The sequence below is a fragment of the Poecile atricapillus genome, chromosome 4 (genome assembly GCF_030490865.1).
Source record: "Poecile atricapillus isolate bPoeAtr1 chromosome 4, bPoeAtr1.hap1, whole genome shotgun sequence".
In the NCBI taxonomy this organism is placed as follows: Eukaryota; Metazoa; Chordata; class Aves; order Passeriformes; family Paridae; genus Poecile; species Poecile atricapillus.
In genome coordinates, this window is record NC_081252.1 from 24,668,411 (window position 1) to 24,691,253 (window position 22,843).

Below are 22,843 nucleotides of genomic sequence, written 5' to 3' on the forward strand. Positions count from 1 at the left end.
TTCATTTCTGAACATAATTTTTCTTCATGAGAACCTCTGTTCAGGACAGCTGAGGTTTCTTTTTATGATACTGTCAGTAACTGAAATGTTCCTGCCATTTGAGGACAGAAAAGACTGATGTAAAACTATACTGTAAATTACTTGTTTCAGAAGTGTTCGTGAGTTCTGAGCTTCTGTTCTTTTACATTTAATTGTATCTTTCACATCTGACTTTGAACTGGATGGATTTAAAAGCAGCTATGTAGAAACTAGAACATGGTTAAGTGGAAGTGGCACAAAATTCTACTGTTCTGCCTTTGATCCCAGACTAGAACTTCCTCACACTGTATGCAGCTGTGCTCACAGTGAAACACACACATTTACTCTGTAAGAGTTTTGTCCTGCAAGGAGTTAGCAGCCAATGTCAAACAGTCTGACAAACACTGTAAGTGGCAGAATCAACATGCAATTGCACACTGACAAAAATTTCATTGAGTCTTATTTCATGCTAGAAAGTGCCAATCAGAATTGACTGCACAAATCAGGAGCAAAAAACCACAATGAAATCTATTCTAAATTTTCAGTTTCTGCTTTTAAAAAAAAACAAAACAGGCTTGAAGTTAATTTGATGGTGTCCAAGTATCTGGTGACTGAAAAATTGAGTCTCACAAGCAACTGTTTAAAAATAAAAATCTGTTTATGGTCATAAGTAGAGCTGTAAATCTGGCAAGTGGAGCAGTGCCCACAGTTGGGCTGCCTGTACTTCTCATGCGTGTGTAATTTGTTGCTGCAAATCACTTTTAGTGTTACAGCCCCCAGCTGCAGATTTTACCAAAGCCCAAAGGTGTGACATTTTGCCTCTCACAGGTTCTTCTTTATACCAAATAAAGTTATTTAATTACCAGATTATGGATGAGGCAAAACAAATGATAAATTCTGACTGCTGGCAGGAGACTACAAATAGTAATGGTAATGATTCCCTTTTGGTCTCTTTACAGATTTCAAACCTGTATATATACGACACTGTTCTCCTGCTGGCAAATGCCTTTCATAAGAAGCTGGAGGACAGGAAGTGGCACAGCATGGCCAGCCTCACCTGCATCAGGAAGAACTCTAAACCCTGGCAAGGAGGGCGATCAATGTTGGAAACCATCAAGAAGGTACTTCTTCCCTGTATTTCCTCATCTTTGATTTCTAAAATACTCACATTAGGCAGTATTTCCTCCTGAGGTGCACATTACTCTTATCAGTATGGTTTTCATATACTCACAGTTCCTGAATGGAAGTGGTCTTTATTTGGTTTGGGTTGTTTGTTGGTTGGTTGGCTGGTTTTTTCGATGTCATAATAATCATATTGAAATAAAACAAATATGTTTGTTTACCAAAACTACCAAACAGTTGGATGTTCAAGGAAGAAAAAGTGTCAAAGGTGAGCAAGTGTCACGGTTGAAGAAGTTTCACTGTGGTTAGGAAGGAAATATATTTTCTCTTTTGTTTGTAAAGAAAGGAGCAAAAGTTGCAGAATTGCACTTGGGTAATGTTCTGCAGAATTCACCATTGCACTGCCTTTGACGTTAATAAAGTGAAACCATAGAAATGGGAGTAAGGAAACCCCTAAATTATCTAGGTGATATTCTGCCACCGCAAAATATCCCTGTAACAGTCTTGATAGAGCTTAATGCAATGCTACTGCTTCCCTGTGATTTTTTTTTCCTGTTCTGCAATCTTCAAAGATTATTTCTCTTAGTTATTTCCTTTCTTCACAATGTGTACAGCCTCCACATACTTACAGAAAAATATCACAGCCTTTCTGGTCAATATTTAGTCAGTATGAACAGGTTGAGAGTTTGCCCTTCCCTGTAAGTTGTTTGCCTCATTTTCTTTATGTTATTGACATCTTTCGTAAAATTGTCTCCTCATTTGTCTGCATACACTCCCTGGTAATGTATGCTTACATTTAAAGTGCTGGCATTGTAAACACAGAAAAGAAAATGGACAGTAAAAAAAAAAAAAAAAGAAAATGGTGTTTTATTTATGGCTTTCACTACAGGACATAAAAATAATTTAAAATATAATGTTGTCTTGAGAAGTTGCCATTCTACATTAGGTATTTAGCTCTTCCAGAAATTATGATGATGCAGGCAAAATGTAAGACTCCTTTGAGCACTGCTTATATTTTACCCAGTTCCAGGTTAATCTGTGTTACCTCCAAAATGATAGTTCAAGGATTTCTTTGGTATCTGTTTCCACTTTCCATTCTAATGGTTTGAAGTCATGAGACTGCAAGAATAATCCAGGACACATTTCTTATTTCAGGGGCAGGATAAGTCTTTAAGGGACTCCAAACTGTATTGCTCTTAATCAATTTCAAGTTCACATTTGGCAGTCCCATATATTTTGACCTGAAACATATATATGTTTCAGGCAAGGTTGGTTCTCTTCTCACCTTGGATTTCATAAATACTGTTGCACACTTTTCCATTTAAATGGCCTGAAGAATTATGAAGGCATTCAAGAAGGCAGGAGCAAGCGGAAATTCCTGAGTTGTTAGCTTGCTAAAAAATTAATCAAATGCCAAAGAAATTCCTGATCTGTACAACTAACCAGGCTTTCATCCTGTCACTTTTGGGTTTCTCTGCTATTTCAATTAGGTGACTTTGATAAGAAACTATTTTATTAGTATATGTTGAATAATCCAAATACTCCTGGAAATATCTCCCAATACTGGAAGTAACATGCTAAAATTGAAAGGCAAAATTTAATCCAAATGAAATACAGAAATTTTACTGTTTATCGATGTCAGTAGCATTTCAATCTGTAGGCAGAGGAAAGCTAACTGTGCAGCCAAGAGCTGGAATTGCACAAGAACAGGAATTCTGCTTTAGTTTTGTGGCCTACTTACCCTTTTCTTTCACTAAAGCATTTATGTAGAAGAACCTTGGGATCACAGGTGTGTACTTTTGAAATTACAAATTTGGCAGTGATGAATGCCTGATGAGGTATCAGGAAAACAATAAAATACAAAAGCAATGAAGGGAAAACAGCCCCCACTTAATCTGTCTTCATGAGAATGCTTTTCTTTCTCATCTTGCCTTATTCTCTAAATATCTTTTCTCTCCTATTGTCCTGGAGAATCCTCTAAAAGCAACTGAAATACAATTTTTTTTCCTCAAAAGCATATTACTTTCCCTTAATTTTGAAAGAAAACAGGAGGAAGTGACCACGTGGTATTTAAATAGTTTCTGAATTAAAAGTTCTGCATTTTCATTTTGAAATCACCACTGTTTTCAATAATGGTGTATAATCGGATATTATAGTATGATATTGATATAATTCACGGTGAAAATAAATTCTGAGATTTCTTAAATACTCCCAGAAAAAGAACTTCCATCCTCTGCAACACCTTCATTCTCCCTTCATGATGACCTGTATTGCAGAGTTGAAATCATCACCTGCTCTCAGGTTGTCCCTTCTCTCAGTGTAACTTCACTAGGAGTAAAATTATACTCAAGTATGGTTTTGAAGGGAAAAAGAGTTGAGAATTTTTCTGAAAAGATCCAGAAACAGGAACATCTGGCAGTGTTTTAGCTGCAGGGGGAAAGCTGTCTTTGATTTCTGGAGGGGGAAATAAGAGGTGGGAAATCTTTATTAAGCTACTCACTGAAGAAGATAAGAGAAAGGGATGCTGATGTTTTATCTACAGCAGCAATTGTTAAATTTGTTACCCTGGTGGTAAATAAACTGCTTTTCTTATAGTTAATAAGTAAAGGAGAGTAGGCAATGAGAGGAAATTAGTTTCCAACATTTCTTAAAATGGTGAAAAGAAAGTTGTCTAAATCATTCCTTACTGTCATTTGTTACTTTTCACTGTTGAGCATTTGACTCAGTGCATCACTATTTCTACAAAAAGCTACAAAAGTGGTTTTTCTTTGTGAATTCAGCTGATTGGACAAAGCCTAAAGAAAACATTTTAAGCCCACCACTATTATTTAAATCTAATATCTGTTTCTGCCCATTCTAGAACTGAATAAACAGTTAAATTCATCAGGAAATGCAATCCTTCTAATGAATTTGGCCAGCTCCAGCAATTAGTTTAAATTCGCTTTTGTAATAGGAACTATCCCTAAACACATGCTCACTTGTTTATTTCTCAGTAAAGCTATTTCACAGTTGGAGAAATAAGTATCACTGGAAAATAATTCTACTGTGGGGAAAAATTAATCTTCCTGAGTAGCCTGGGAATAAATGTAAGTAGGATTATAGGGAGGATCAACTCAGCAAGATGGCATCAAGTTTCTGCATATACCTTCTCTCACATGTCTCAAGGGCTCTTCCCAGTCACATTTGTTTAGCTCACTAACAGCAAATTTTTAGTGCTAGCAGCAACACAGAGCCTGTTCTTTTCTGGAAGATGCGCTGTACCTCTTGCTGCTTCATGAATCATAGGTGGAATTATCAACTAGTTCTGGTCTCAGAAATGTCTGTGATACTCAGTGGTAATGTGGAGAAAAGTAGATTGGATTGTCTCTGCTAGTTGAGAACTCAGCAATGTTCTCAAGATCAGACTTTTTCAAGAATAAAATGTGAAATGCATATTTACTGTTTACAGAATTTTTTCCAGCCTGTAGCCACATTGTTTTATCCTTAATTGCAAAATAGCCAGTACCTGAAGAAAATAGAAGAGGAAGTTTGGACAGAAGCTGAGAGCAAGTACAATATTTTATAGCTGATGACTGGCACGCTGGCATTCCCAAGTGGGGTCCTGACTGCTAGGCAAATAGTGTTTTCTTCAGGGACTTACAGTACAGTGGTGCCTAAGCACATCTAAACTGTAGTTTATATTGCCAGTCTAGATGGGACTCAAGTAGGATTTAATTATATTGCCAAGCTTTATAACAGCTCTGTAAAGCCCAGAGCAGTGATCAGAATCATAAGTAAAACATTTTTGGCCTAGCAACTGACACTCCACTCTTCACTTTTATATGTGTCAGGAAGTTGCATGGTTGCAGATGAACCTTGGAAGAATTTGAGAAGGTAGATAACAAACATGTCTTCATTTTTCCCCAAATAGCATTGTTGCTGTAAATTAAATGGAATGCAAAATTTCTTTTACTCTTGCCTGTTATCATGATTAACACTAAAATCACTTGGAAAAATCTCATCAGGAAGTTACTGCATCAGTAGCTGTCATACAGATGGTTATTTCCTCTGTGATCTCCTTCCACTATGCATTAGGAGAGGGATAAAACACATGCTGTAAATCAAGTGTTTCAGAGAGATCCATACTGTGAAAGGCTACTCACAAAAATTGGAGCAGTGTCCTGAAAATCTTCCTAGGCAATATCCTGCTCTACTCTATCAGCCCTAAGCAGCAACCAGGGTTGTGTAAGCCTTGTGAAGAGGCTGTGTGGGACAGGGAGGAGTAGTAAGTAGAGAGCAATAACAGGATTGCATGGCCTTCAGGTCCAACAAGATCAGTCCCAGACAGGGAGGAGAAGGCAAGGCCTCTAGGAAATTGCCTATAAATTTAGTATTGTTGGTGTTATATGGGCGGTTCTTTGCTATTTTGTCTTTCTGCCTCTGCCCTTCCCAAACTGGCAGCGTTCCCATTCTAATCAGAGCTCTTATTACACTATTTTCATATGTACACAGTCTAGGAGAGGAAGCTCTGATTAGGACACCCCTTAATGAGAAATTTTGAAAGAATGATAAATTGCCAAAATAGATAAATGAGAAATAATGTTGTTGTGGTTAAGATAGGTTCCCAAACAAATAAAGCTGACAGACTTAGAATTTGCATCTTGCCCTGACAATTTCAACCATTTAAAAATCAAGTTAAACAAACTTCTACAAAGTTTCTGGATGGAGATCAAATTCCAAAGCATCTTAGATACTTCTGTTAACCTGTACTATATGTAAGGGGACATATATTTCAAAAGAATCCTGTGCTTCCATAAGAAATTGATTGATTAATTATTTCAAGTATAATTGAGGGTAAATGGCTCTTTGAATTATTTTTTAATTGTATTTGATCAAATAAGGACAGAGGTCATAAAAAATAATTTTAAAAGCTTGTTAACAATTCAAATTGCTATCTCAAGTCTTAAAAAATCATTTGCATTTTACACATGATTCTGTCTCATGTTCCTTAAGTTTTGGGACCACTCTCAATCTGGAAAATAGTCACTTTCATTTTCTAGATTGAAAATCTCATATTCTCCATTTCTATTTTCTGCTGTACAAAACATTTGTGTGAAGACAGCATAATATTTTTTCATTGTGGTTAAATGTTTCCTTTCTTTCACCATTTTGTTCCAGAGTTTTCCCTCCCTTTTTCTAGGTCCTGCTTGAAGCTCACTTAAAATCATGGTGCTGCTCGTCTATAACAGTTTAATTAATTTTCAGGCTTTACCTGTGTCAGACCCACAGATTTAATACCCAGTGTGAAGGAAAGTTTTAGGAAACAATATAGGAAATATAAAGTCTAATATAAGCAAATCAGTATCTGGTGATGTCCAGATGGAAGCTTAGCTGGGCATCCCAACTCTTGCAGGTCTGTGCCACTTCACAGGTGTTTCTCCATCCCATGTTCTGTGACACTGTGCCTTAGGTATTCAAAAAAACCAGATAAGAACCTATGAGAGAAAAGGTATGTAGAGCAGGTTCCTGCTTCTGGTCCATGAGTAGGATGAAATCAAATTTAATTTAGAGGAAAAGGTTTATATTTGTGAAACTCAGTTATTTACCAAAGAATATGTTCAAGTGATTTTGTGGGTAAACACAAGTTCACTCTGTCTTTACTCTGATGCAGCCAGAGGTGTGCTAACCCCACTATAAAAGCCACAAAGGTCTGGTTATTGCAGGATGTTGGTCAAGATAAAAAGTAATTGGAGTATCTTGATAACTACATTTGTCAAAATTGTCTGGTTTGCAATTCCCAGAGTCTTCCTGCAAAAGTCTGTTTAGAGGTACCCTTAATCAGGCTATTGGCTTTTTTCCTTTCTTTTTTTTAAATTCATTTTTGTTCTAGTACAGGATAAAAAAGTAAATACTATAGAAAGAAAATATTATGGAAAATATTTTACTTAGATCATTAAATATGTATATACACAAAGGATTTTATTTGTTTTAGCTGTAAATGGCACTCATAAAATAGTTGTATTATTATAAAATTTGTATTATAAGTATCTAATTATTTATGTCTTATTCCAGTACTAGTTTCTAGTAGTCTAGTAAATTCTAAAGGTATAATCTCAATGATCAATTTCATTATATTTGATATAATCACAGTAATGTTTTATAAAAGTAGAAAAACATTCTGTTATTTCACAGCAAATTTGGTATTCCTTCCTGGATTTTGTCCAAACTGAAGATGTAATAATAGAGCTTTTAATATCATGATTCAGCAAGGCTCCTGTGCTTAGCTAGGTAGTTTATATTGCAAGTTTTTCCAGTTGAAATAAAAAAGCTCCTAAGTGAAACAGCAATTACAACTGCAAAGTTCTTGCCTTATGTTTTGGAGAAAAACTGCATTTCATGGGATTTTACACCAGAGGCAGATTTTTCATATTTTGTACATAAAATATTTTTTACCTTTTTTTTCTTGAGGGAGAGGGCTAAACATCAAATTTTCCTTTAATCTGTAAACTGAAGAAATTTTTGAAGGGTACAGGTTTTCATTATCAGCATTTCATATGGCTCTGCTGATTTTATAGTTCAGGTCATCACAGTTCTTACACAAAGATGAAATGTGTGTCATGTTGAATTAACTCTGGAATATATTTTGAGTATGGCTGTGGCGTGTATAGCCCTTTCAATTCTAATTCTTTGTGGGGATTATTCACTCTAGTGTTTCATCTCTAGTATTTTAACCCCTTCCAGCAAAAATGTAAAAACTTTAAAGCAAGCTTGAAGAGCTTAGTAAAGGATAGCTGGGAGGAAAAAGAAAAAACACTGCATTCAGCTAGACTTGGAATGAATCCCTTCTTCATTTGTGCAAATCAGATACGTTGAGCTAAAAAAGCATGTAACTTTGTCTAAAACTCAGCCTGCCCTCGTGTTGAAATGTTTCAGGGGGGAAAGACATTTGTGGGGGGGAAAAAAAAATATCAACAAACATAACTAGTTTTTGTACTTCTCTTTTAAGGTATTTGTGTTTAGTTTTGCTTCCATTAAAGTGCTTTGCAAAACTTTTTTTTTTTTTTTAATTTGTTGGAGTTAAAATTTTAATACGTATATTCTGATGGGTCAAAGAACAAAAATCGGAGTGAAAATATGCTAAGAGTAAGAAGACTATTGCTTGTATTGCATCTGATTATCATTTCTGAGTTTAATTCTTCTGTGAATAACTTCATTATGATGCAGAAATAATTTAAGCTTCAGAATTTTTAGGAAAATATGGTCTTTGAAAAACTTTCCTAGCTCTGGCAGTTATCTGCATAGTTAGTGCATGAAGGCCTTCGAGAAACAAAAGGTTTTTACAATTACCCACTTAGAAGTTTTCAGTCCATTTTCCTTTTTTTTCCCAATAGGGTGGAGTGAATGGCTTGACTGGAGAACTGGAATTTGCAGAAAATGGGGGAAATCCCAATGTGCATTTTGAAATTTTGGGGACAAACTATGGAGAAGATCTTGGCAGAGGCATCCGCAAGGTGAGGCTACATATATTCAAACAAGAGATTAGTTTTACTCATTTTTTCAAAGCTTTTCTTGTGCTCCATGTTAATAGATAAGTATTCACTGGCTTATATTCAGTGGCAGGTAACATGGTGTTCTGTATTGGTAAAGGAGTAAGAGATGGGAGAAAAGCTTTGAACTTTGAGATGCTCATCTATTTTATTATTTCAGATAGGTCTTGGAGGAGGATGTGTTGCTCAATATATCATTTGTAACACAGAATGTGTTAAGCTGATGGGCAGTCCCAAAAGACCAGTAAAAGTTGTTTTGTAACAAACACCTTACAACTCCTGTCCAAAATAGCAAATTTTACATTGAATTATGTTTAGAGCACCCGGATTGGTCCCTGATACTTGCTCAAAGTGGGATGTTCCACCTGCTAGATGATTAAAATTCATAGCTGTGGAAAGAGAAATTCTGTTATATAATAGATAAAAATTTCTGTAGCCTCTTCATGAAATAAATACATGGTATTTTAATAGGAGTTAACTTTTACAGAATTAGTTAATATTATGTATTCAGCTGCAAAACACAGTCCAAAGGCTTGGACTTGGATTGTTACAGAGAATGGCATCAGTGTCCAGCAGAATTAGTCTTTCTTGGTATTTGAGTTTTGCCAGTCTAAATCTAAATTTAAGCCCTGTGTGCCGAATGGTGGAAACATGTCTCTATGTGCAATGAATATCCTTTACTTTGAACAGCTGCTCATCTGGTATTGCAAAAATCACGTGGAACTTCACAGGTAAACAAAATGTTAATAGGCTTTTCCAGGAGCAACTCTCTTTCAAATACAGATTTCCCGAAAAACACCAAGATCTCGTCATTTAGTGTATCACATCATACTGGGTTTTGTATAGGAGGAGCATGAAGTGATTGAAAGGAAATGAGTTTTCTTAGTACATGTAAACTGGTTCCATGTGTCAGTGTCACTGTATGATGAAGTGCATCATTTGTCTGCATAGCTTCTGGAGCAACAGATAAGTACTCTGAAGGAAGGGAGAGACAAATAAGTCTAAAGTGTCTAAAAACTGAACTTTCTCCTCCACTGTTCATCGGAATTGTTATTCTGTTTGTGCTGTTTCATCTCTTGTCAATACCCTAATGTACACATGAGCCAATGGCTGTGTCACTTTGAGCAGAGGTCCTGACAGATGCTTCAGAAACTGGACAGAACTGGATCTGGTTGATATTTGGAGGTACCTCATAGAGTCTTTGGAGACCACAGTGTTGGATAAGTCCTTATTCCTTTACATTTAAGTTCTGTCTCTTTCAACATATTTTGATTTATTTTTCATGCTATGCACTGAGGAGCTATTTATTCTTTAGAGCTACCTTCCTAGGACAAATCTGTATCTCTTAATTTAATTTATTTGGTTGACTTTGACTGGGGTTTTTTTGACTTCAGGCCTGTCTGGGTGAATGCCTGAGTGAAGTATTAAATTGTGTTCTTTCATTCCCAAAAAGATAGAAAAGAAAGATAGACTCACAGAAATATCTTGGAAATATAGAAATACAAAAATACTTCCTGGCTATTCTAACTCTTTTTTGATGGTGTAATTGAGAATTGTACTGTTAATTTAAGCTATGGAAGAGTTTGATTTTAAAGATATTCATGTCTGTGGGCACACTTAACTTATGTAAAACAGTGGGGTAATGCAAACAGGCCTTTTTGAACCTTCCTTGTTTACTCTTTATGATAGTTCAAGAGCAAAGAGACACACATAGGGAAATAGATTTGAAGTTGGTCAAAAGGAATAGAATTTTGCTCAGAATATAATTAGATGATGAAATTCAGCATTGTATAATCCTGTTAAGGAGAAAAGCAAAGTTTAAGATTAAGGTATTAAAAGTCTGTGAGTTTTTTAACATTTGCCAAGGTGAGCATTTTAAATTAAATATAGATATTATAAGAAAATTTTCCTCTTGAAAAAGCTAGTCAGTAAATGCCTCTCGATAGAGTTGTGTGATGTGCTGCAGCTGGTAAAAAAAAAAGGGTCCAGAGCAGAACAGATTAAAACTGTGTCAATTTTTCTATCCTAAACAGCACGCAATAATCCAGAGAAACCTTTAGAAAGACCTTTTCTCTAGAAAGTTCAGTATATATTGTGAGAATGTGTTAATACTTCTCAGAAGTTTCTTTTTAAAAATTCCAATTAATTATTTCAAATTTTTGCAATAAATTGAATAAGAAAAGAATTTAAAATTAATATGATATTTCTAGTCAATGTCACAGAGTTAAAAAAACAAGGTAGGTTTCTTAAAACAATTGCTTCAGAGACAGAGAAGAAAAATTTTAGGGTGTTTTACTATTTGCCAAAAGTTCACATCTTTTATCTTGGATTAGGATTTACTTTACAACATATGAGTTACTAGTGTTGGAAGTAAATCATGATAATTACAGGAATCTGATATATTTTTGTTAACTACACTAATTAAAGTACACTTCAAATTTTCATGTATTTAGTGATCTGACTGCTGAACTACCTAAGCATTTTTATTTCTCAACTCTAGTGGAAGCAGCTGCAATTAGCAGACTGACTGAAATTTCTAAGCTAATGCATCTTCCCTAATCAACATATTTTCAAGTACTTTTATTGGAGATAATGAAGGGTAAAATCATTACAAAAGGCCCATTGAAGTCATTGGGACCAGAGATTCCCATCAAGTGAATTGTGTAAAGAATTGCTATTTTGTTTGCCTGAGGGACAGTCAATTGATTTTAATAAAGCAAGTAAGATTTTAAAACACACTTGAATTTCTCGAGAGTCCAAATTCTGCTTGAAATCTGTTCTGCTTGGGTTCTGGAGTAATTTATACTTTGCAACATTCACTTATATTCATAGGTGATCATTCCCAGGACTCAAAAAAAGCAAATAGTTTAGGATACACCAAGAATTCATGCTTATGTTTGTTTCATTTGAATAAATTAGGCCATTTATCTGGGAAAAACTGTCTTCATGTCCCCTCCTTCAGCTTTCATGGGCTCCTGTCATACCTGGAAAGCAGTGGGAGAATCTACATGAAAGGTCATTGTGTTGGTCTCCGTCACCTAGTGACAAGTTAGCAAATCCTGGAGTGGGATTTGCCTGAAACAGCAGTTTTGTACCCTTATGACTCTAATAAATGTTATCCATCACCTTGCAGACCAAGGATCACTTAGCCTGCATTTTTGCCAGAGCCAGGTACTCAGAGTAATACTCTCAGCTGCCAGGTACTCATTTTATTGGCACCAGTGGTATTAGAACCCCAAGGGAACTGAAGAAAAACTCTTGCTTTTACACATCATACTGTGGCTTGCATTTGTGCAGATGTAGCTCTATTCCATGGGAGACATGGGTATATTTCTGACATTTCTCTGTTGGCATTTGTCTGTTGGTATTTGACATTTGAGTATGTATTCTTTGACATTTAAATTTCAGTGCAATACTTTTATCTCTACTGCTGAAATAAAAGCTGCCATTCCCGTGAATAACCATCCAACAAACAAATGAACAAAAGGGAGTTGATAGCTCTGAGTACTGTCTTACATCTTAGTGGGGTAGAAAACAGCACCACAGAAATAAAATGGTTTTCATGTTTCTTACAGTGCTCCTTGTAATTCATAATGGGCTCATCTTCAAAGGCTCTGTTCTACATCCTTTGAAGTTTAGAGGACTTTCTTTCTGTTCCCATGCTGGTTTTCTTATCACGTGTGGGCATTTGAAGATCATGGTGTGTTTTGCTCTGCCTCCCTATCCATATTAGCATACACCCACCTCCTGTATGTTTCTCTTCATTTCTGAGGATGTTTTAGGTTATTTCCTCCCAGTGAGGGAGCAAGATGTTGTACCAGGCTCTTGCATCAATTCCTGTCTGCACAAAGATGTCCATGTCAAGGTTTCCTTTGCATTCAGGACAGCTAGAGATGCCTTGGAGGAAGGATAGAGCTGTGAGCATGCAGGAAAACGGGTAGCCTTGGTGGGGCACCAGGGTAACCCAGGATGCTTTGAGCTGTCTGTATTTGTCATCTAGGATTGTAGGGTTCAGTCCTAAATCATTTTGATTTGATTTTCTCAGGGAGGAAATGTTGCCTATTTTGATCCAAGAGAGATCTGTGGTGCCAAGCCTCTCATGGGAAAGGGATTGGAACTTCTCTAACACCTACATTGTTCCTCCCCGCTTCTGCCAGTGCAAGTGGTATCACCTGCCCTGCAGAGTCAATGCAGGCAGGTTTTTATTTCACAGACTGTCAAGGGTTAACACTCCATAACCGTGCTATTTGTCCAGAGATGGTTTGCATTTTTTCATTCTATTAAAATAATTGCTATTTCCACTTCATCTGAAAACACTTGTTGATCAAGTAGTGGCATTTCTTTCTAAGACTGTATTTTTTTCTTACACTTGCATCACAGAGTAATGTTCTAAGCATATATTTTGATCTTTAGGAAGCTGATGTCTATTCTTATAAGGTTAAAACTTATTTTCTGCATCCATTATATTCCCTTTTGTGCCATTAAGTAAAAAGAGAAGTTATACAGCTCTGCCAACACTTATTAACTAACCCCATTTAATAACCAAGAACATATGAAGTATTTCCTTCTTGGTTAGCTTCTTGGTAAGCTACTTGAAGTAAATGATGGGTTCACCTTTTCTCTTTGTGAGCATGATCAAGGTAGAGCTGTATGATGTGATTTTAAAAGTATATTTGTATCAGCACCTGGTACTTTAAGATGCGACCTGTTCAGATGTTTCTAAAGGTTGACATGCAATTTATGATGGGACTGAAAGATATCCCTGCAATTCAGAGAGACATTATTGATGGTGTATTTTCTAGTGAGTAGAAATAAAAGTTGCTGTGTCTGACTGCTTTGCCTCTAGTATTGATGGAGAACTCGGTGGGCCTGGCACAGTACTACCATAATAGTTTTTCTAAAGCGACTTTAAATACTGAATCACCCTTCTAGAAATGAAATAAACTACTTAAAACTAAAGATAAAGAGGTAATTAAATACCTTGGTGAACCTGATGTTCTGGTTCAGCACAGTACTGAAATTTTGCTGTAAGCCTGCTGAAGAGTAGCATTTCCTCCTTTCATTTAGTGCTATGCAATAAAGAGATTGAGAGACAGTCACTGATTCTTTATTTTCTGGTAGCTTCTGCAAATCTTTGGTCAAATCTCAGTGAAATTTAATTTGGCTGCAAAGTGTTGGGGATTTGATTGCCATCACAATGAAACTAGAGTTAATACAGAACTGTGTTTTACTTGGAGGCATGCTTCTGCTTAGCTTAAAAGCCAAACCAAATGCATATTTGAGTATAATAGAAAAAGAAATTAAAGTATCCATCCATAATTGAATTTTTGAGTTAAAAAAAAATAAAGGTCTTAAAAATAAATTTTCTTTTCAGCTTTTGAATGGAGCATTTTCTTTTAAAATCTGAGGATGCAGAAAGAGAGGCAGACTGACTCAAAGTGATCAGTAGTCTACCATTTGGAGAATTTATCAGCTTTGGGACTCTCTGATTTAGATGGGGGGAGTGAAATCTAATTTTTGGTACTGGATTGTCCAGCTGTCTGCCCTGACCCTGGCCTCTTTGGATGAGTATTTCATTGCTTGTAATAAGTGCAAAGTAAAGAATCCAGAGATGGATTTGGTGGCTTGGTGAATGCTGCCCCAGGAACACAGAACTCAAAGGTTCAAGACATCCTTCTGATAAATGACGAGCAGAGTTGCTACAACTCAACCCATTCCACATGAATTATTCACCAGTGGAGCAAAACATCCATCAGTAATCCATAAGAGCCAGGATCAGATGTACAAGCAAAATGACCCAGAAGTCAGACTCCATCCTAATACCCACAAACCCAAGTACAGCACAGTGCACTGTAGAGGTGTTATCCCACCTATTTCTTCTGAGCAGAACAGTCAGCCATGTCTGCTGAGCTCCAGTGTGTTTAGTGTCTTGTGAAAAAGAGAAATTATTTTAGGCTGTAGTACTAATAGGTGTCCAGGTTTCCCGGTCTAGAACCATAAGGATACGGGCTCTGTGAAAATTCAACTCAATTAAGATCCAGGTTTATCCAGTTTCTAGCTCACAGGGTGTATGGCCCTTAACAATGATTTACAGGGCTAGTGATGATTTTGAAAAGAAAAGTCTTTCAAGCCCCTGAATTAACTGCAGCACTCTGCAGTGAAGACGGGCATGCTCCTGCACTGGGAACCGTGTGGGGAGAAGGGGAGAATGCAGGATGGAAGAAGGGGAGAATACAAGGGAACCCTGGGGAGAAGCATTGATGTCAAACAGAAATTCCCCTTGGGACCTTGGTGCTCTGTAGTATTTCTCTTCACAGTTTTGGCAGGGATGAGCTCGTCTCTCTTTTGCTCAGAATATCCAGTCCTGTCAAAACTGATAAGAATGTTCTTACTGAAAAATATTTTCAGTGCATTGGGAACTGCCTATTTTGACTGATTGCTTTCATCAGAGAGAGACAAATCTTTTTTATGCACTTTAAATTATATAGTTTCATGCATTTTATTCACTTCTGTTCATCTGGAAAAGAGGTTATATTTTACCCATCTCCTGAAGAAAATATAGTTGTCTTGACAGCAAAGAACAGGAGAAATATTTTCCACTTTCAAACTGTGTTTTTAATTTCCTTTCATATCTTGTTATGACAATGGAAACTAGAGAAAGATCAGTCAAAAATTAATAATAATTTTAAAAAAAGCTGGGAACAGCAACTCCTGTTTTCTGTTGATGCTGCTAGGCAAGTGCCTAACCACAGAGGCTCCTGTGCGATTATTCTGTGCTTCAAAATGGGCATGAGAGCAAAGAATGACAAAGAACTTCAGTCATTTTTGCAGCAGAGATTCTTTTTTTGTCCTGGACAGTTTCAAATAGCAGAAATAGTGTCGAAGGTTTTTAATACCTGCATTGGGAAAAAAAAAAATAAATTGGATTTGCATATTGGCCAGTTTTATGTAGCACGTAAAATTTGATTTGTGTACATTGTTTTTCCTTGAACTGCTCGCAGTTGGCTCGGGTCAACCAGGCCAAGGGGTTAGATCACTTTTATTTTCCGAACTTGATATTGGCAGAACCCTTTAACAGTTATCAGTACAATTGGTTGGGCCGCTTTTGAAATACCTTTACTGTGGTTATATGGCTTTTTCTTCTGCTTGAGTAGCTGTGAAAGCCTCCCGGTGAACATGGATCTGTAGAACTGGCTGGTAAGTTGTGAATTTTTATCCTCAAATGCTTCAGCTGAGCAAATTAGCTTTGTAACTCACTTCAGAGATCTGAAGTGCTTGGAAACTTTGAAGTGCCTCAAAAATGACATTTTGAATAATGTCAGAAGGAACTGTGTATTATTTAAGAATGGACTTAATGCTTCATTGACCTCTTAGGCAGTAATGCTTCTATGTGATTTTGGAAATCCCATTAGGGACTTCTCTTCACCTTTAAGGGAGTACTCAGTGGGTGCTGCTTCAAGAATATGGTTCATCATCCTTGAAATTAATAGGATAAAACACTTAACTCGACTTGTTTTAAGGTGGACACTCTCAATGAATTATAGGTTCTTTTCAGAATTAAAGTTTTTAATGCCTGTCTTTTGCTCTTTAGAGCTGCTTTGTTTTCAATCAAGGCTATCATCTGATGAAAATTACTTCATTTCACAAATGCTTCTAACTGGAACAAACATATATTTTCCAGGAGTAGGAAAAAGTAATGTGTATTTAACCCTCCATTAATCCAAAAGAATGAGGGTGTCATAGCTAATTTATCATGTGAAGAGGGAGATAATAAGTGTATCTCTAGTACACTATATGTTTCCACCCAAATTTGTATGCAATTTGGGTATCCTAGTCAAAAATTCCTGATAGGAAAACCATGCAGACAGGAGAGAGGAATGTTAAAAAACTGAACTGCTTCTTTTAGCAGGAGGCATGAAGTGATGATAGTATGAAATGAGTCATTAAATTCTGGCTTTTGAGGGTGGTGAAGGTTCAGTTCTCAGAATTAAGGGCTCAGTGCATAGCCTTGGGAGGACTGATACATATCTGTGGGTTCTTATCCAGATCTTAATCCATAGTGTGTGAAAGTAGATCTACACCGATTTAAAATCATAGAATTGCTGAAGTTAGAAAATACCTTTAAGATCATTGAGTCCAATGCCACGCCCACCACTAATCCCTGCCTCCAAGCAGCACATATATATGCTTTTTGAACACTTCAAGAAATGGGGACTCCACCACTTGTGTGGGCATCCTGTTCCAGTGCTTTACCATCCTTTCAGAGGAGAACCCTCCATCTTGCTACAGCCTCCTTTCAGGCAGTTGTAGAGCATGATAAACTCTCCCCTGAGCTTTCTTTTCTCTAAGCTAAACACTCCCTAAGTCATAACACTTGTGTTCCAGACCTATCACCAGCTTTGCTGCCCTCTCTGGACATGCTCCAGCACCTCAATGTCTTTCTTGTAGGGAGGGGCCAAAACTGAACCTGGTGCATGAGGTGTGACTTCACCAGCGCTAAGCAGGGAGGGGAAGATCACTGCCCTGGTCCTGCTGGTCACACTATCACTGAAAAAGGCCAAAATGCCATTGGCCTTATTGGCCACTTGGGCCATTTCCCAGGATTTTAATTTGATAAATTGTCTTTTTCTTCAAGAACCACCAGTTCAGACTGACACAATTGTATGGTCTGCTGGGTTCTGACAACCACATCCCACAATAATATATCATAGAATTATACAACAGTTTAGGCTGGACTTCAAAGATCATCTTTGAATGATCCAACTTTTCAATAAATTGTTTCTAACTTGCATGTTTTTTGAAGGGCTTCTCCTTGGAGGCTGTGTGGTCTTGTAGGCTGGTAAGTATGATGAGCCCCTGTAGTACATCTGAAAGGCCTGGAATGCTCATATGAATCATAATTTTGCTGGTACAAGTTTAAAATTGTGTACACACACACACACACATACATATATATTTTGCAGCAAGATCTCTTTGCTTCAAATTAGTCTATTAGCAGGAAAACATAAAAATGTGTCTTTTTAGACACTGACTATTCATGTGTATCAGAGAGAAAAGTCAGTTTGGTTTCTGTTTGCTTGTTTTGGGGTTTTTGTGGTGGAGATACCTATGTGTGTGTGATTGGGTTTGGGTTTTTTCATTTGTTTTGTTTTTTGTTGGTTGTTTGGGGTTTTTTTTTGTGTCTGTTTGTTTTGTGGAAAGCCTGTATTTCATTAAGCATGATGCTGAATGATAATTTGTTTATAGCAGTAGGCACTATTTTCCTGCAGTGGGGTAAGCAACCCTGGTAAGCCCAAAGACCTTTACTTCTGTGGCCATGAAATATTCAGCAAGATTTTCAACTGAAGAAGAGAGAATCCAAACACAGACATTTAATCCCTTTAGTCCTCCCCATGCAGGCTGTGGGATCTAGAGGAGCTAGACAAGTCATAAGCTGATTGGGAAATGATGATTGTGGATTTCCACTGAAAACACCCTCTATATATCTATTTATATATATGTGTGTGTGTAATATCTACCACCCTCAGCCTTCAGAGCTGTGGGAGTAGATTTATAGCAGGCACAAATGTTAAAGCATCCATGAAGCTGCTAAAGGCTCCCAAATTCATCAAAAGGATGTAGACATCTATAGGCAAGAGTCAGAAAGTGTTATGTTAGCAGAGTCAAGGACCCGCTGTTGCCTGATGAGAGCAGGTACTGCCCATCAGGAAGAGCAGCTTGAGTTGATGGAGAGTCTCATGTTTGGGCTGGCTCAGAAAATGCACCTGGGTGCAATGATTTCTAAAGAGAAAGAGGAGAAAGGATGCATCAGAAAGTGGAAATTGCATTCCAGTGTTGTTAGCAAAACACAGTTGAAAGTACAGTAAATCTTTGTGCACCAATAAGAAACAAATGGTGATATTTGAGAAGACAAGGAGATCCATCCCTGTGGTTTCAGTTTGGATTCTGTATCATGTTTACAATATATTGTAGTTTCCCACTACATAGGTCATATATTTCAAAATGCAGCAGAGTTTACTATGCATAAATCCATTTGTAAAGTAGAAGTTTTCAGTTAAGTCTTCTTATCTGCTAAAAGAACTTCAGGAGCAGAACTGATATGTCATTTTGTCTCAATATTGAATTTATGGCAACGCTGAGACATGTTTTCCCCTAAAGTGGTTATAGCTGTATCCTGCAATTAAAAGAATCTTAAAAGTGATTTCTAGAGCTAAAAAGTTACCTCTGTGTAATTGTTTAGAGACACCTCTTTGTACCTTTTGAGATCTTTGCAAATAATAAAAATGAGGATGGTGAAGCTTTCAATGACTTCATAATATTTATAGTTCCTTCACAGTGTTGGAAGGTTTTTATGATTCAGCCTTAAAATTACAGTGCTCAGATTTTTGCCTGTTCTGAAGTTATGATATAATGCCTTAATCAAAGGGTAAGTTACAATAGAATTTAATAATAAATATTCTTGTCATGGTGCACTCCTGCTTTAAAATGCACAGCAGGAGTAATAGAAAAAGTGAAATGGATGAAGTCTCAAATACTTTACATTTTCGTTTTGATAAACAGAATTAATTTTGATAGAATCACTTTAAAAAAAATAAGGTTTTTTGAGGAAATTGTATGCACTAACAAGGCTTTGAAACTCTTTAGTTTTTGCTAGAAGCAAATGGGGATAAACATGTTTTAAGGAACTAAGAAAAATATGTCTGCCACCTGTGGCAGATGTCAGTTAGAAAATAGTCTCATCATTATTCCAACACTACTTCTCTCCATTTCTCACAACCTATGAAAAATATTACAGACATTTCTTCCTGAAGTGTAGCTGTGGAAAATATATCTTTCTTGTGTAAACACTAAAGGATAGAATGGGATAAACTGCAGAAGGTGTTTTGTTAAAATTTGAGCTCATATTAATTTAGGTCATATATATATAATTTTTTTTAAACTGGTTTAGAAAATACAACATAATATATAAAAAATTATATATTGGAAGAAAAAAAAATTACATTTAAGTCAATAACATTGCAATTTAAGCTAGAAGCTTTAACATATTTTCCTGATCAGTGCTCAACCAGTCTGCTTCTGAACCTCATCACAAAGCTCTTAGTCTGAAATGCTGGATTTGTTTTTAGGGTTGTATTTGTTTGTTTTAAACACACTTTTATAATAAGTAATGTACTTGGAGCTCATAAAAATCTGATTTAAAGTATGCATTCTAATGGAGTGCCTTAATAATGAGCCATAAGTGTTTTATATGAATATTTTAATGCAACATTCAGTTTCTCTACACTTCTATTGATTTTGTATTATAAAATGATTTCATTTGAAAATAATAAATTTTATTTTAAAGCTTTGATGCTTGTTTTGCATCAGTTTGGCTCTAAAAGGTTTCACTGTTCTAAGCATTAGTATTCTGAATTATAACTCAGGTACTCTTAGCTCTCCAAATTTATTAACTACTGATAAAACATGTGATTTCCCCGTTGAATGTGCATGTCTGAGATTCCATTAATCAGTTTATTTTAAGCTGTGTATTATATTACTTGGGACAAATATTTGTCTTAAATATAAAGTAAGAAGCAAGTCTTTTAATTAAGATCTAGTTAGATTGCATAAATCCATTATTAAACCACTCCTACCACTCAGTGGAGCAGTGCCAATTAATGCAGTTTTTTCCAAAATATCTATTAGCTACTTAAAGGGAGTATCAGTTCCATTCGTGCCGCAGTGGTTAACAACACTATAAACTGTTTTCCTATCTTGCCTTGTAATCCCTGGACCAGCCATTCAGGCCTGCTGCTCTGGGTGTGTTTCTTGCTGCTCTGTTTTGTTTATTTTCCACAAATTACAGGTTCTGCTTCTGACGTTGCAGTCTGCTTTTCTTGCAAAGTGTGTCACGAGTGATGTTTCATTAGCAAAGAATAATGTCTGAGAATTGTATGCTTTGCTGCAGGGATGCAGGCAATGCCTTAAAAAGGATGAAAAGTTCATTTGCACTCCAGAAAACCTGCTCAGAGAAAGTTACAGGATAGATTGTCTGAGCTTTGAATTGGAGAGAGGTTCCAGCCTAATAGCAGAGCAGTTCTGTTCACAGAGAGATGGCAGCTAGTGTTGGGAGTCAGTGGGTGAAATTCCACAAAATTTACTCCAGAATGAGGCAACAATTTGGAAAACCAAGATGAATGGATTGTTATGTTATCTCTATGACAGTCTTTTACCAAGGGGCAGATAAGGTGAACTCTTTTTTCTATAATGGTAACGATATATAGAAATATTTTACCCAAATCTCAGTCTACAGGACTTGCCAACATGTTAGGTTGCTAGTAGAAAGATTTTGAAGCAGCCTTTTGGTCAATATAGACTGAGGTAAATTGTATGTATATGGTCAGAAATTACCTTTGCAAATATGTTTGAAGGACTGGAATAATTCACAGCTCATTTGGTCTCCAGTAAAGTCTCAATGAGTCTCTTGATACACTTGATTCTGGATAGTTGAATTGATTTCTCTGTTTGGCCTTTGGGCTTGCTGTACACAGAACAGTGCATGAAAGTTATTGTCCTCTCTAGCTACTAACCTTACTGCTGAAGACCTTACACCCTGCTTGCTTTTAGCTTTGCTACTTATTGTGTCTGTAGGAAAGCAAGAATGACAAGACCAGCTAAGTGATGGATATCTTCCCACATGAGAATATAATCTTTATGTGCTCTGTGACTGCAGGCCACCAACAGATTGCCTTAAACAAGGACTGGTGCACTGAATACAAATGCTTTTGGCATCTGTACATACTGAAGCCTTTCTGTTCAGTCTGAAGGGGAGTGAATTTAGCATCAAGCTGATTTTGTGGTGAATATTTTTGTGCTACTTTTACAATAGGGGTGTCAGGGTGTGGGTGTATGTATGTGGTGTGATGACAGACATGATAGGAAGTGTAAATAAGAAATTCTGATGAACTGTTTGTGACAATGTGCCTCATCCCCCTTTCTCTAATGTGCTGGGTATGTAATGTGATACTCCATATTTATTACAGAACAATTCCTCCAAATTTTTTTTGTTTGGTTCCCGTTATATATTCCTTCCAAGCTCTCTTCTAACGGGTTTGTAACATCTAAATTGTCAGTCATTCCATTAGTCATTAGAAGGTGCCTTCTAGTTTGTTGTGACACTCTAGCATATTGAGACAAATCATTTCTGCAAGAGGAAACTAGAACATCAATAAAGAAAATAGCAATAAGAGAATATTGTAATACCTTGTTAAATAAATGTTTGTCCTCATCATTATTTTATTTTGTGTCTTCTTACTCATTCCATTTGCCTTAGAAATTGAGAAAAAGTCCATGTAAAAGCATCTGGTCTAGTTCGGTTCACTTTCAGAAAGGGGTTCCAACAGCTCTAAACCTCAATGAGTATAGATAAAAGGAAGTGTATGTCTCTCTCCCTCTTTTTCCCTCTCTTCTCTCTCCTCTCCAAACCTTTTGAAAGATACCTTGAAAATTGTAAAGAAAATCATACTTAACCATGTGCCAGATTGGACATGATCTCTCTTAAATTCTGTTGAACATAAACTCCAAAGTCTTTCTTTAGAAGACAAAACATTTTCCTCTAGACTACATCTATCCACTGAAAGGCTGTGAAAAAGAGAAAGGCGCTGGCTTTTTTTCCAGATGTATTTTTTGAACTTTGAGCAGTAGCTATGCAAGAAGCTGTGAACTTGAAGATGTTACAGTCCTTTGGAGAACAAAAATAATAGGACATATTTTAATTACAGGGTTTGGAGTAGGGAAATTTAGGCCTCACAAGCCAAGAGTCTTGAGATAACCTCAGCAAAAAAATGGGTATACTAACTTCCTTTAATAACAACAACAAAAAAAATGGATCATCCTGAACAGTTTAGTACAGCTACTTACCTGTAACAAGCTCTTTACGACTTGGGAAAAAAAAAAAACAAAAAAACAGCGTTTAACTTAACATTTTGGGGTTTGAGAGACTAGAAAGTATGGGATAGAGCTAAGTGGTAAAGTCCTCACGTTCTGGAGAAGTCAGTTAAAACTGAAAATAAAGCTTGCACACTTCTATGAACTTGCTTCATAGAAGAAGATAGGTATTTCTTAATATTCTGCTTTGAAAAATCTGTTTGAAAAAGAAAAAAAAAATCTTATTTCTTAAGTACCCACAGTTTTATCCA

General features: G+C 36.4%; 1 protein-coding gene across 2 annotated transcripts in view; it reads left to right on the plus strand.

Annotated features, from left to right (window-relative positions):
* The window catches only part of GRID2 (glutamate ionotropic receptor delta type subunit 2), a 669,865-nt gene that overhangs the window by 469,290 nt on the left and 177,732 nt on the right, over nt 1-22,843 (plus strand). For both annotated transcript variants that reach the window (XM_058838035.1, XM_058838036.1), the window contains 2 exons: nt 978-1,139; nt 8,511-8,630. In XM_058838035.1, the coding sequence (XP_058694018.1) occupies nt 978-1,139; nt 8,511-8,630 (282 nt within the window). The remainder of the gene's footprint in view (nt 1-977; nt 1,140-8,510; nt 8,631-22,843) is intronic.